Genomic DNA, 12756 nt, shown 5'->3' with positions numbered 1-12756 from the left:
TTACTACACTGCATAAATGTAGCTTAAAGGTGCCTTCAGACAAATTTAGGTTACATCCCTGCCGTTGAAGTATTAGTCCTACAACAAACAAAATAAATATTGACTAAAATGACAAATATCGGGGGGGGGCGGTGGATAGAAACAAATCTGACAAAAATGTGGCAAAACGAAAATGATGTAATAATAATAATATGACAAACCATGGACAAATATCGGGCAAAGGCATGACCAAAAAAGAAAAAAACTGATGAAAAAATCACCGACCATGACAATGAATTCGAGATAGAGAAAGGTAATCTTACTGGGCTACGTTTCACTCAGTATTTCATACCTGCTCCATTACCCGACAGCAGAAACAGAAAATATGTGAATGTGACAAACTTCATTAGGGATTCAGCTCTATTAAAATGCTGCACGCAAGAAAAAAAATAGTCAATTTGGTATGGTATAATAACACTTCTCCAAAGTTAGGGCGTGGAATTTATTCGTTTATGTTGTGATAACTTGAATCGTACTGTAGCAGATGAAAAAGTCCTTGGAGAACTCCCTGAAAAGTCCTGGAAACATCTTGAAAAATAATCTCAGGAAGAAAGTGGGAACCCTAACAAAACTTTTATTTAAAAAAATGAATAAATAAGAACAACGACCAAAATATAACAAACCTTTGGGAAAAAAAGTTGGGGAAACCCCAAAATGATCAAAAACTCTGACAAAAACCCACTGCACAAAAAAATTGAAAAAGATGACAAAAAATGTGATAATTCGGTCAAAAGCTTTACTACTACATGAATATAGATGAACAACATGTTCTGATTTACGGACAAATTTTGGGCATAAAGCGAGCATCTCCTGGTGTTTTTCGGTCCTGTAGAGGCCAACATCGGCTCCGAAGACAGTTCGCTATCTGACGCTCTGGTCCTGGACGATGACGACTCCCAAGTGACCGGCACCCCCAACTTCTCACCCATGGCGTCGCCCCACAAGGGCCTCCCCCCACGCCCGCCGTCTCACAGTCGTCCCCCACCGCCGCAGTCCCTGGACGGGCTGCGGCACCTGCACTTCGGCCGCGCCGACTACGACAAATCGCCCATCAAGCCCAAAATGTGGAGCGAGTCGTCGCTTGACGAGCCCTATGAAAAAGTCAAGAAGCGCTCGTCTCACTCCAGGTAAGGAGGCTGTGTTGACTCAAACGTTTTTTCCCAACCTTTACTGAGCCAAGGCACGTATTTTACATCAGAAAAATGTCACAGCATGAGACACCTGATAACACCCGTGGAGGCATTTTGTGTGCCACTCATTCAAATGATTTGTTTTCTTTTCAGTCACAGAAGATTCCCAAGCTCCGGCAGCACAGAAGCAGGCGGTAGCAACTCTCTGCAAAGCAGCCCCATCAGGAGCCTCCCTCAGTGGAACTCTCAGTCCAGCATGCCGTCCACACCGGACCTGAGGACCCGAACGCCACACTACGTACATTCCACCAGGTCTGACCATCACAACTTAACCTTGATGTCATTGTTTCTGTTTCAGCATATAAGATTTGGGAAAATTAAAAGCTCTTATATGGTTGTGACTAGAGATAGACCGATGTGTTTTTTTTCAGCGTTGATACAGATACCGATTATTGGTAGTCAGGGAGGCAGATAATCGATATTTGGAGCCGATATTCATTTTCAGCAAAAAGGAAAATATTGGCGTCAAAATCTAAACAAAAATAAAACTCTTAACTTTGTTGAAATGTCTTTACGTGTATGTTTATTGAACAATTTTTCAGATTTGTATAATGTTGATTTTTTGTTGTTGTTGATTGTTATAAATGTTTGCCAATATACATCTTTGTTGTAAAATTCGAACAAAAAGGGAGCTCCCAGAGTCATCAGCATGTCTTTAAAATTTAAATGAAAACTTAATAGATTCTTATAGTTTTCTACAGTAAATAAAGCCCTCCAAAATTTCTAAATGACAAATGTTAAAATTTCACTTAAAAACAAAAAATGCAGAGTGTTCCCAGGCTAAGTAGAATCTCTTATAAAGATAACTGAAAATGTATAATTTATTTATCAGCCTTCAGATTTGTTAAAAAAAAAAAAAAAAGCAGATGCCGTTATTCATCCGATATATGAATATTGAAGCCGATAATCGGCCCGGCCGATAATCAGTCTATTCCTAATCTAATCCCTAATCACATCAATCGGCACTTTATTAATTCCTGTGGCATTTAGAGGCGCTCATGATAGTTATGTGTAATAATATGTCGTCTGCATGCCCTACAGGTCAGTGGACATCAGTCCCACACGTCTGCACAGTCTCGCTCAGCACTTTAGGAACCGCAGCTCCAGCCTGGAGTCCCAGGGCAAACTCCTGACTTCAGACCCAGACGCGCACCCGCACGCCCTGGGCACGCTGGGAAGCCCGGATTTTTTCCTGGGCCCGACGCGGAGTTCCAACGGCTCTGACCCGCTGGACGACTGCTCCTCCTGCACCAGCCAGAGCAGCTCGGAGCACTTCTACCCGGCTGGCGGGCCATTGGCACCCAGTAGCAACCCCAACTACTCAACCCTCGGGGAGGACTCACCCTCCAAAGCCAGGCAGCGGCAGCGGCAGAGGCACAGGTAAGGCTGGCGGAAGGGCAAGTTTTTTCAGCATTTATTCCATATCCTGAAATCCAGTTTGAGGTCCATGCACTGGTACACCCTTTTTTTCTCACTAGTAAGACAATTCAGTGGAAGTGCTCCACCTCAGATCTTGTCTGGTTGGTCGGTGCAAAATCGTTTCGGCAACAATCTCACATCGATTATCATCATCTAGCCGCCTCATTGAGCATGAGAGGAGAGAATTCGCAGTGAAACCGGCCAAAATCCAGATGTCAGTTTCAAACGAAGGGAAAAACGCAATTTACCTCACGTGTGGTTCAACAAAATGTCAGAGTGTAAAATCGAGATTTAACATTTCTGCAGAGGTAGTACCTGAAATTTCCGCAAATATTCCAGATTACTGGAGCCTGAATAGATAACGAGAGATTTATTTTAGTTCTCGGGGTCAGCAAAAATAGGAAGGTGCTAAGCCATGTAATATTTTATGAGTAAACCCTAAAATTGCATCTCGGGTGGACAGTAAACCAGCTCCACTTTGCCAGTATCGGGATAATATCAAATTTGTCTTTACTGGTGAGGACGAAGAGCGTACTAATATCAGTATCAAGGGTACACAGTAAAAGATCAAATGGCTCTCCGTATGTTCTTAAAGTTCTATTTGTAGCACCTCCCTTCACCCGTGATTGATCCACATGTTCCCCTTCAGGTCCGCCGGTCACCTGGGGTCATCCAACTCGGGCTCTATGCCAAACCTGGCAGCTAAGAACGGCTCGATCGGGGGTTCAGGCGGAAGAGGACATCACGGCGTCTACCTCCACAGCCAGAGCCAGCCGTCCTCCCAATATCGCATCAAAGAATACCCGCTGTACGTGGAGGGCAGCCCCAACCCGGTGGTGGTGCGCAGCCTGGAGAGCGACCAGGAGGGCCACTACAGCGTGAAGGCCCAGTTCAAGACCTCCAGCTCCTACACGGCCGGGGGACTGTACAAGGAGGCCTGGGGAGGGGAGGAGAGCGGCGAGGGCGGCGGCAGGCTAACGCCGTCCCGCTCGCAGATTGTACGGACTCCATCGCTGGGGCGCGAGGGGAGCGGCGGAGGGGGCGGGAGGGCGGCCGTTTCGGAAGAGCTGCGCTGCTGGTACCAGAGGTCGTCCGGGAGCCTGAAGGAGAGGAGTCACTCCCACTCGGGATCCACCTCATCTGAAACAGGGTCGCAGCAAGGCACGCTGGGACACGGGCGAGGCAGCCGGGTGGGAACGCTCGCCAAGGGTTCACCAGGTACTCATCCTTTACTCATGCTGGCGCATCCCAGTGAGACGGTCATTTCGTAATGATAATAATAACATTATGCCCGTTGTGTGAATTTTTTCCAGGAGGTCTGGCTTCCTCCCACATTCCAAAAACATGTTTCTTAGGTTAATTAAAAACTGTACATTGTCCTTAGGTGTGAATGTGAAGGAATGTTTTTTTGTTCATATGTGACCTGCAATTATCTGGATTTTGCTTTATTTGTTTTTATTTAACATAAAAGGCATGCACATGAGGAGTAGGTATTATTTTTGTTCACCATCCCTAAAGGGGAAGTCAACCCAACAATTGTCTTCCCCATAATATGTTTTATGCGCCCCACTAGTCTAAACACGGAATTCTGATTAATGTTGCATTTGTGGAATAAAAATAAAACAGTTAAGCAGCAAAAAACATCTTTTTTTTTTACCCATCTCAGGGGCATTTTGTCACTCTCTGTCAACTAAAAATGACATCGCAGTTGCTCAGGGCTCAGGTAACAACCAATCATGGCTCAGCTTCAGAAAACAGCCCTGAGCAACTGTGATGTCATTTTCGGTCGACAGCAAGTGACAAAATGGCCACTCCCTAAATTGGCTGAAAACGGATGGATTTTGCTGCTTAATTCATATTCCACAAACACAATATTATTCAGAATATCAAGTTTAGACTAGTGGGGCTGCACAGAACATATTGTAAAGAAAACATTTGGCTCAATTCAAGTGTCTGTGACATTGTGTATGGTGAGTGATGTGGGCGTCAGCTGATGCTAAGCACAATTGAGCGTGTCGAATATGTTCCAGTGTTACCAACATTCCTAACCGTGGGTCATTCTCCCTCCGTAGTCGCGTCCCCACACAGCCAGAGGAGTATGACGCCCTCCAGCGAGCAGGCGGCCACGCCCACGCCCCCCTGCAGTCCACAGCACATCCTCAACTGGCAGAGCGGGTAAGACCCCCGACGCCCGCTCGGCATGTTTCACGCTACCACTACTACGTCTTGCATCTCTGCTCTTTGGCCTCACTGTTTGTCCGCTCTGCAGCCTAACTTTCCTCCTCAACGAGGCTCTCTCTGTTCTACACTAACACACCTTCCCGTGTGTGTGTGTGTGTGTGCTGTCCCCTGCTTTAGAGGCACAGCAGACAGCTCTCCCACTGAGGACATCTGTCAGTCCCCTCTTCAGCCCGGCTCTGGTGTCTAGAGGTACTGTCCCTAGTACTGGAGAGACCACCACCATGAGCCATGCTTTCTTTGTAGTGATGGCGGTGGTCGCGCTACTCTCTTTCTGGCTGCAACCTGTACTTTTTCACTAATCTGCTCTCGAATCTCTCACGCTTGACTGTGGCTCACTAACAAAGATGTGTCTGCTGTAAAGTACACCATAGACCTTGTCACGTCACACGTACGTCCAGGTGGCATAACTTTCTGTTTGTATTTAGGGCCCTAGTATTAGGCAGTGTTTATTTGATCAAAATGGCCTTCAAAGTTTTTCTGTGAGGTTTTGTCCCTGGTAGCCATGGCAGCCCCATTTTGACCGAATTCCCCCGGCACACTGCTTTTTGATATTTTTTTTCCTCCGTGTCCATGTCACAATATCGGAAATATCGTTATATCATGATATCAAAATAGGCCACAATAACGCCATCGTCATGTCACGTCACGATATTATGCGACCGCGGCCGACTAGGTTCCTCATCAGCACCGTGACTCTGCTGGCAATTCTGGGGGGTTATCACAACCCCCTGTATTATGTCACATCCATCGCTTTGTGTACATGGTGGCCTGCAGCGTGATTGCCGTGGCTGCCGGGAACGTAGTTTAATTGTACATAGAAACATAGTTTCCTATCACATTTTGCTTGAATATGCAAATACTAAGTGTCACAAAAATAGCCAAAGAAAAAGCAAAATACATGCAGATTTGGCTGATATGGGGCCTTGGGGGGTACACAAAGCTTCAGTGGAGTTGGACTTTCCAAGGAGGGACTGCAAATTGTTTTGTTGTTTTCCTGATACCAGTTTCCTCCTTTTGCCAGGTCGTTCAGTGACAGCTGCTTCCTGGGCGGCCCTTCCTGTTCCGAGCTGGCGGACATGCAGTGGTACAGACGCGACAAGGCCAAACCTGGAACCCTGGTCTGAGACCTTCCCGAAAAGGCCTCCTCCCCCCTTTCACCGCATCCCCACTCACAACAGCCGTATGTGCCCCTCCCTCCAACCCACCTCACCACCCCAACTCGGGACGCGAGCTGTGGGGCCCAGTGGATGTTAAAGAGAGAGAGAGAGAGAGCACAGTCTTGTGTGTTTCAAAGTTGTCCACCCCACCCGGAGGATTCCTGCTGGTTTTGAGCCACCAGTCCGAAAAACCCATACTAGTGTGTTGGGTTTCAGTATTCACGTTTCTCTTTTATTTTTCCCTTGCATATTTATTATCAAACATAGAAAAGATGAATTTTCTTAAGAAGAAAAAAATCTCGCATAGATGTATGGCAACAATTCCTTCGCCCGGTTTTAACCAACAGTTTGGATGGACTGACCGCAGGTCACCGAGCGCAGAACACGATCCGGACTACAGCAATAACAAACATTGTTGGATTTGTTCTTGGAAGAGAGACCGCCGACTGTGTCGTGTGCCGAAGATTTGCAAATGTGGGGCTGTTGGCGTCCATTCTGAGCTCGCTCAAGCGACCTCACTCCCATCTTCTCCTGTCTGTCACTCCGAGTAGGGTTGCAAAATTACGGGGAATTTTCAAAGTCGTAAACTTTCCATGGGAATTAACGGGAATAAACCAGAAAGTTACAAAATTGAAGATTGACTCTTATATTATATTATAAATTATATTTAGCATAATTGTGAATAAAACAACCGTTATGAGCCATCACGAGGTTGATTCAGAAATATTTTAGTTTCTTTTCTTTTTTTTTTTTTTGCATTGTGCTACAGGCCAAAATAATTGGAGTTACGAATGAATGTTGGATCCGCCGCCTCTCAACTGAAGTGAGAAAAAGTGGAGCATGTAACTGCATTGCCTTCGCATGTGGGCAAGGAGAGCCACCTTTGGTATTTTGCATGGCTGTCTGCTTGGGGCAAAACAAACATGTTTTTATTTAGGTGTTAATATGATACCTTCCATTAAAGTTGCCAATTCAGTTAATTCCCGTGGAAATTTACTGGAAACATTCTAGAAATTGACCATGAATTTTCCACTCCATTGCGAACCTCATTACTCAGTCTGAGCCCCAACTGGAAACTCTAGAGCGAGGCAGCGTTTCTCACTTGACATGTGAACAAAAGTATTGGGACACTCGGCCATTGCAAGTACAGGAAGTAGGAGTTGTAATCCTAGTCGACCCTCCAACACGATTGCTGGAGAAAAGGTTAAGACTTTGTTCATCTAATATTACAAGATGGTTTTTATTGGGGGGTGGGGAAGAGAGTTTAATTCTCGTGAGATTATAAATATCGCTTGAAGTACAAGTATAATCTTGTATTATTTGTCTTTGTTTTTCTAAAAAAAAAATACATCTCATAAAATTAATCCTTAATACTATTAATACTAAAAATATGACTGCAATGTCGTGTTGCAACTTTTAATCTGGCAATATCACTTTTCTTCACAACTTCATTCTGTTTTTCTCTTTAAAAAAAAAGGAAAACTTCATTTTATGAGGTTTTTTTTTTCCTTTAAAAAATAATGTTCCAATGTCATAATATGACCTTTTCTCTCAAAAATAACACATAAATGAAAGAAAAGCTTCAGACAAAAATACAAACGAACTCACATAAATTGAATATATTTTTCTTGGAATAAATACAAGTTTAATTTCGTAATGTTATGAATTTTTCATAAAAAGATACTCCTCCATGAAAAACTCCATTCTCATAAAATTAAAACAGTATGCAGATTTTTTTTTTCTCAAAAAAGAATTCCAATGGTAATATCAGATGTTTTTTTTCTTGAAATATCCTAAATATTGTAATATTATGACTTTTTCTTTTTAAAAAGAAAACTTTCATAAGGTTAACATTTCATTTTCTGGGTGTGGGGAGTAAAAAAAATGAATGTTGTAATATTCAGACTTTTTTTCCCCCCTCCCTCAAACAAAACAACTTTATTCACATTATATAATGAATCGATTTTTCTTTCCTTCCCCAACTGTTCCCACAAAGATTCAATGTAACCCTTTTATCCTATTGGAATAGTCTTTTACAAGGTCGTTAACCTTTGCGCCAACCCACTGGGAAATGACTGCAAAATCATCTACGTGAACCACCACTTACTAACTTACTACATTAAGAATGGCCCTTAACCATTAAGTGTGTCCCAACACTTGTGTCCATATAGTGCCTGAACACACACACCCATACACACACCGTGAGGGTGAGAACACTTGTATTCATGGGTGCTACTATTTATATTTTTTTGGGGTGCCAACCATAAAGTAGGCGCTGGAGGCCTTGAAAAGTAGCAGCCAGGCGGATTAGCCAAACTTCAGAAAGCACAATGTCACCTCCACTCACAGGCATGTCATCAGGACAAGAGAAGCCATAAAGCGGGGTACACACACACACACAAACACAAATTTTTTACATCTTAACGCATTTTTAACATGTGAGCGCACTTAAGACTACAAAAATCCTCTTACAGTGCGTGTTGTGTACTCCAAACGACCAACAGCACGACACATGTAACCATATTTGTTGCAGTACCAAGACTGGCCTGTGAGAGGCAGCATGAAAATACAAAGAAAAACAAACTGCAATCTTAGCTAGTAATTGCAGCTGTTCAATTACACGTCAAAATTGCGGAGTACTTAACGGTTTGCTATTGTAAATATTACACAGGTTTAACCTTTGCGATTTTCTGAGCCGTTTGAGGGAGGATTATCACTCCGTGAACACCCCACACAACAAGAAAATTACTCTGGATATTTTTTGCAAGACATCCAAGAATCAGGCCTTTGCTAATTTTGATCGGAAATGGGGGGAAATGTTCAAATTTGTCCCGCTTGTCGATAGGGGTGTGGTACACCCATAAGCATTTGCCAACATACAGTAAGTCCTTAACATTTACAGTAGTTGGCCTTGATCGTTTTCTGGCCCGATCAGGAAAAAAGGAAACAATCTTAACATTATTCACGCCACATGATAATCTCTCAGGATAATCTATTTGCAGCCAATTATCGCTGTGTGTGTATCCTGATTTACACACCTCACACGACAGGTCAGGATAATCGTTGTCATCAAGTATCGTGCCTTTGCTGACATTGAGTGCAAAGGATTAAAAAAATACTGAACTGTGGTCTAATTGTTGGTATGTGTGTACCCTGCTTGAAACACCTCACACCACAGGATAATCAATCAGGAGATATCGTTGCAAGACATCTGATAATCGAGTCTTTACTGATTTTTAAACGTAAGGGAGGGGAAATGCTCAATTTGGCCATATTGTCGGCATGTGTATCCCACTTTACACATCCTACACCACAGGATTATCGGTCATGATAATCCTGTAGAGACATCTGATAATCATGTCTTTGTTGACTTTGATCGTAAAGGAAAAATACTCAAATTTGGTCCGGTTGTTGGTATGTGTGTACCTGTTTTTACACAGCTGCCACCACAGGATAATCATTTAGAGACATCCGATAATCGGGCCTTGACTGACTTTGATCGTAAGGTCAGAGTATCGGTATGTGTAGGTGAAGGATTCATCCCGTATGTTGCAACAAGACAGGGTTAGAAAAGCACAGCTTGCAGGACCGCCAGCATCGTGTTATATTAATGCACAACAGCTGACCAACCACCAACCATCATTTTTGTCACGTCAGGTCTTGATCGGTGCTCATTTTCCTCACTTTCAGCCCCTTGCCAACATCCAAGCGTTCCCATTAGGTTCCCAAATTCACAATATGTGAAATCATCCCATGCTCACCATCCCTTGCGCATGCCACTGAAAACGAACGACTCCCAAATCCGCCCCATCCAACCACGATATGGTGTCACCCTTAATGACCTTTGTGGAAATGTGGTTCAGTGCAGCCTCCTCCTCCCGCTAATCTTGTCAATCCATGCCAAGAGAATTTCGACTCACTTGTTTTTAATGCTCTTAAAGAGGCTTGGCATTGTTTTCTTAGAATTTTTAATACTGACGCTTTTCAACAATGTGCCCCTCACTGTTGTTGTTGTTTTGTTTTTTTTCTACCCCGGTGCTGCACAAGTTAACATGATACCGTTGCCCCATAGAGTCAGTCCAATCCGAGTTGATTTTTAACACAGCAGACAAATAGAGCATGAAACTGTTAACATGAATACATTTAATGTGCTGTAGGAAAACAAGTGTGGAATTGATCATACGGGGGGGGGGGTAAAGAACAATAATATGATTATAACTGAATTCCACAGTTAATTTATTCTTTTCTAATAAAAATTTGTATAGTAACTTTACATTTTTCAAAAAGCGTGTCGTTGGAAAATGTAGTGAGGAATTTTTTCAAAGACGCTGTCGCTGGTTCAGGAGATGAACACAAATAAATTATTGATGAATGTTTGCAAGGCTCCTGTCTGTTGCTTTTTTTTTTTTAATTCAATTTTCATTTCAGTATTCAGTTGTGCCTTGAGATGCGAATTTTGTTTGTATCGCAAATCACCTTTCCCCATTCAAATGAATGAAAGCACGATAAATCCATTTTAGCCTTCCAAAAATACGTTTTGTAATGTGTTTTTTGATGAGGAAAATAGCACTTTAAATGTTGCATTTCACAAGAACAGAGAGTAATAACATCATGAAATACAATGTAAAGAATTCAGCAGTGTGTGCGTCATGATTTAATGCTATAAAAAGTTTGACCAAACACGGACAAGAGGTGAGCCGAGACATTTGGAATGCGAGGCCGGGTGCACTTTGATGACAAAGTGGCAACTCCCTGATATTGAAGCAAACAGATTACCGGTAATCTTAATCCCTATTCCACCAACTCAGTAGTTGAGTAGTTGATGGGTGTTCCAACGGAAGTTTCCGGTCACTGTACATGAAGCTTCGCAGTATGTTATGCCACTTGACATTTTGGGGATGAACACCCCACACCCCAACTCCACCCCACCACACCCGGACCCTTTTCACTACCGTGGGAGTGATTCCCAATTTAACCAAAAGTGTCCATTCCCCTAATGGCTACCATTTTTGTCTTCCTGTTCTCCTTTTGCGGAAAAGGCGCCAACAGCTGGAAAGTGTTAGACACACATGGCGTGAGAAAGTAGCCTGCTTGAATATTTTTTTAAACACATGTGTGAGAGTATGTTTTGTGTGAGTCGTTGTGTGTATATTTGTATGATCTTGCTTTATAGTGAAATCCTGTGTTTAAAAGAGCCGTCCACAGTGTCTCGGAAAGATGATGTCATCAGTTGGGTATTTCTTCTTGTGTGGGAAGTGGTGACTCTTTTTGCAGTGCTTTATTTTGCACAAAATGAACCACTATTTAGTGGTGACAAAAACATGGAAAAGAAATCATTTAAAAATATAAAAATTAAATAATTTGATTTACTTTTTTAATCATAAAATTGTCTAAGAATAATATTTTGGGACAGAGGACGGGGAGCGACAAGTTTTAAAAAAGGGACTGACTAAGCAAGGGCGGAGGTAGATTTTAGTCCTGCCCACTGATCGTCCCTCATGCGTGTGACGTGGTCGCGAGGCGGCCAAAGTTAATCTCTACCTACTCGGCGAAATGGGCAAACGACAAAAATTGCCTCCAAACACTTCAAACGCAACACTAGTTATCCAACTGCTCAGGAGATTTTTCAACAGGAGATACAGCGTGAGTTCTACTAGTACAACAAGTTATTAGACCCAGTAGTGCAAGCACACCGGTGAGTGACACCAGCATGTCACTTGACTGTCCGCTGCTGGAGGAGTACGTAGCTTTAGTTGTGCTAAAGCTAATGCAAAAAAATACGGCCATCTTGGTAAAAGTTCAACAGCTGTAAAAAAAAAAAAAAAAAAAAAACTGAAAGTAAAAACACACCAGGTATAGCAAGCTCCTCGCTCACGGTTCTCCAAACCTGGTCTCTCTTTTTCTTGTCCCGGTACTATAAGATAGCCGTGTCATATAGCTCGGGGTGTCCACAAACCACAACGATAATGTTTACTTTAATTTTGCACTCTCCACACAATACCCGCCAAGTGTACAGGACGCTGTGTGTGACGTGTGACTTCAATTGAATGGCGCCGTCAGAAACACCCTCAACGGATTTATGAACACGTGTAGCTGCACCGAAACAGCAGGAGGGGAAACCTGCGAGCCAATCGGCAACCCGAAGGGCTGACCAAAAGAAGCACTCTCTGGACCGGGCGTCTCCGCCCATCCGTCCAGAGACCTCTCTCACATCTCTCGTGCAGCGTCAGGCACGGCCGCTTTTTTTTTTGGCGGTGGGTCGTGGCGGGCGAGAGGGGCGGACGTACGGACGGAACCGCTTAAAATGACGAGGATGGATGGGGGCGGAGGACAATAGTTTTTATAAATAAGGATGGAGGGACGAGGACGGAAATGTACCCAGGTCGTGGACGGAGGACGGCCCCTTAAGGGGCGATGTCTGTTGTGAATGTTATGTATTTGAAATATTTAACCTGTTGTACCACCACAGCGGCCCTATGTCTCTCCCCCAGTAGTGTTTTAGAGTGGTTTGAACTGTTTGGAGTTGTGGTGCTCAATAATTGACTTGAATGTAGTCATTCCACTTTGCTGTCTATTGATTGCCTCTGTGTCAAGTATGCAGTGTTTTTAAGGGTGATTCTTTTTTTAACTCATGAGAGCATTTAAGGGAGGGTTTAACGATCAAGTGTGAAGTAATTTCTGAAAATGTCAAATGAAATCAAAGTAAAGTA

General features: G+C 43.3%; 1 protein-coding gene across 9 annotated transcripts in view; it reads left to right on the top strand.

The window, feature by feature from the left end:
* frmd4a (FERM domain containing 4A) overlaps positions 1-10422 on the top strand; it is a 113416-nt gene extending 102994 nt beyond the window's left edge. For 8 of the 9 annotated variants that reach the window (XM_086027880.1, XM_086027873.1, XM_086027879.1 and 5 more), the window contains 6 exons: positions 872-1166; positions 1323-1481; positions 2271-2609; positions 3298-3866; positions 4721-4823; positions 5911-10422. In XM_086027880.1, the coding sequence (XP_085884006.1) occupies positions 872-1166; positions 1323-1481; positions 2271-2609; positions 3298-3866; positions 4721-4823; positions 5911-6013 (1568 nt within the window). In that variant the 3' untranslated portion in view covers positions 6014-10422. Of the gene's footprint in view, positions 1-871; positions 1167-1322; positions 1482-2270; positions 2610-3297; positions 3867-4720; positions 4824-5006; positions 5079-5910 lie in introns of all 9 variants that reach the window. The other variant, XM_086027883.1, reaches the window with a different exon arrangement.
* The last annotated feature ends 2334 nt before the right edge of the window (positions 10423-12756 follow it).

The sequence above is a fragment of the Filicampus tigris genome, chromosome 4, assembly GCF_054856515.1.
Source record: "Filicampus tigris isolate MCC_2025a chromosome 4, RoL_Ftig_1.0, whole genome shotgun sequence".
NCBI lineage: Eukaryota > Metazoa > Chordata > Actinopteri > Syngnathiformes > Syngnathidae > Filicampus > Filicampus tigris.
This window is presented reverse-complemented; position numbering and strand designations above follow the sequence as displayed.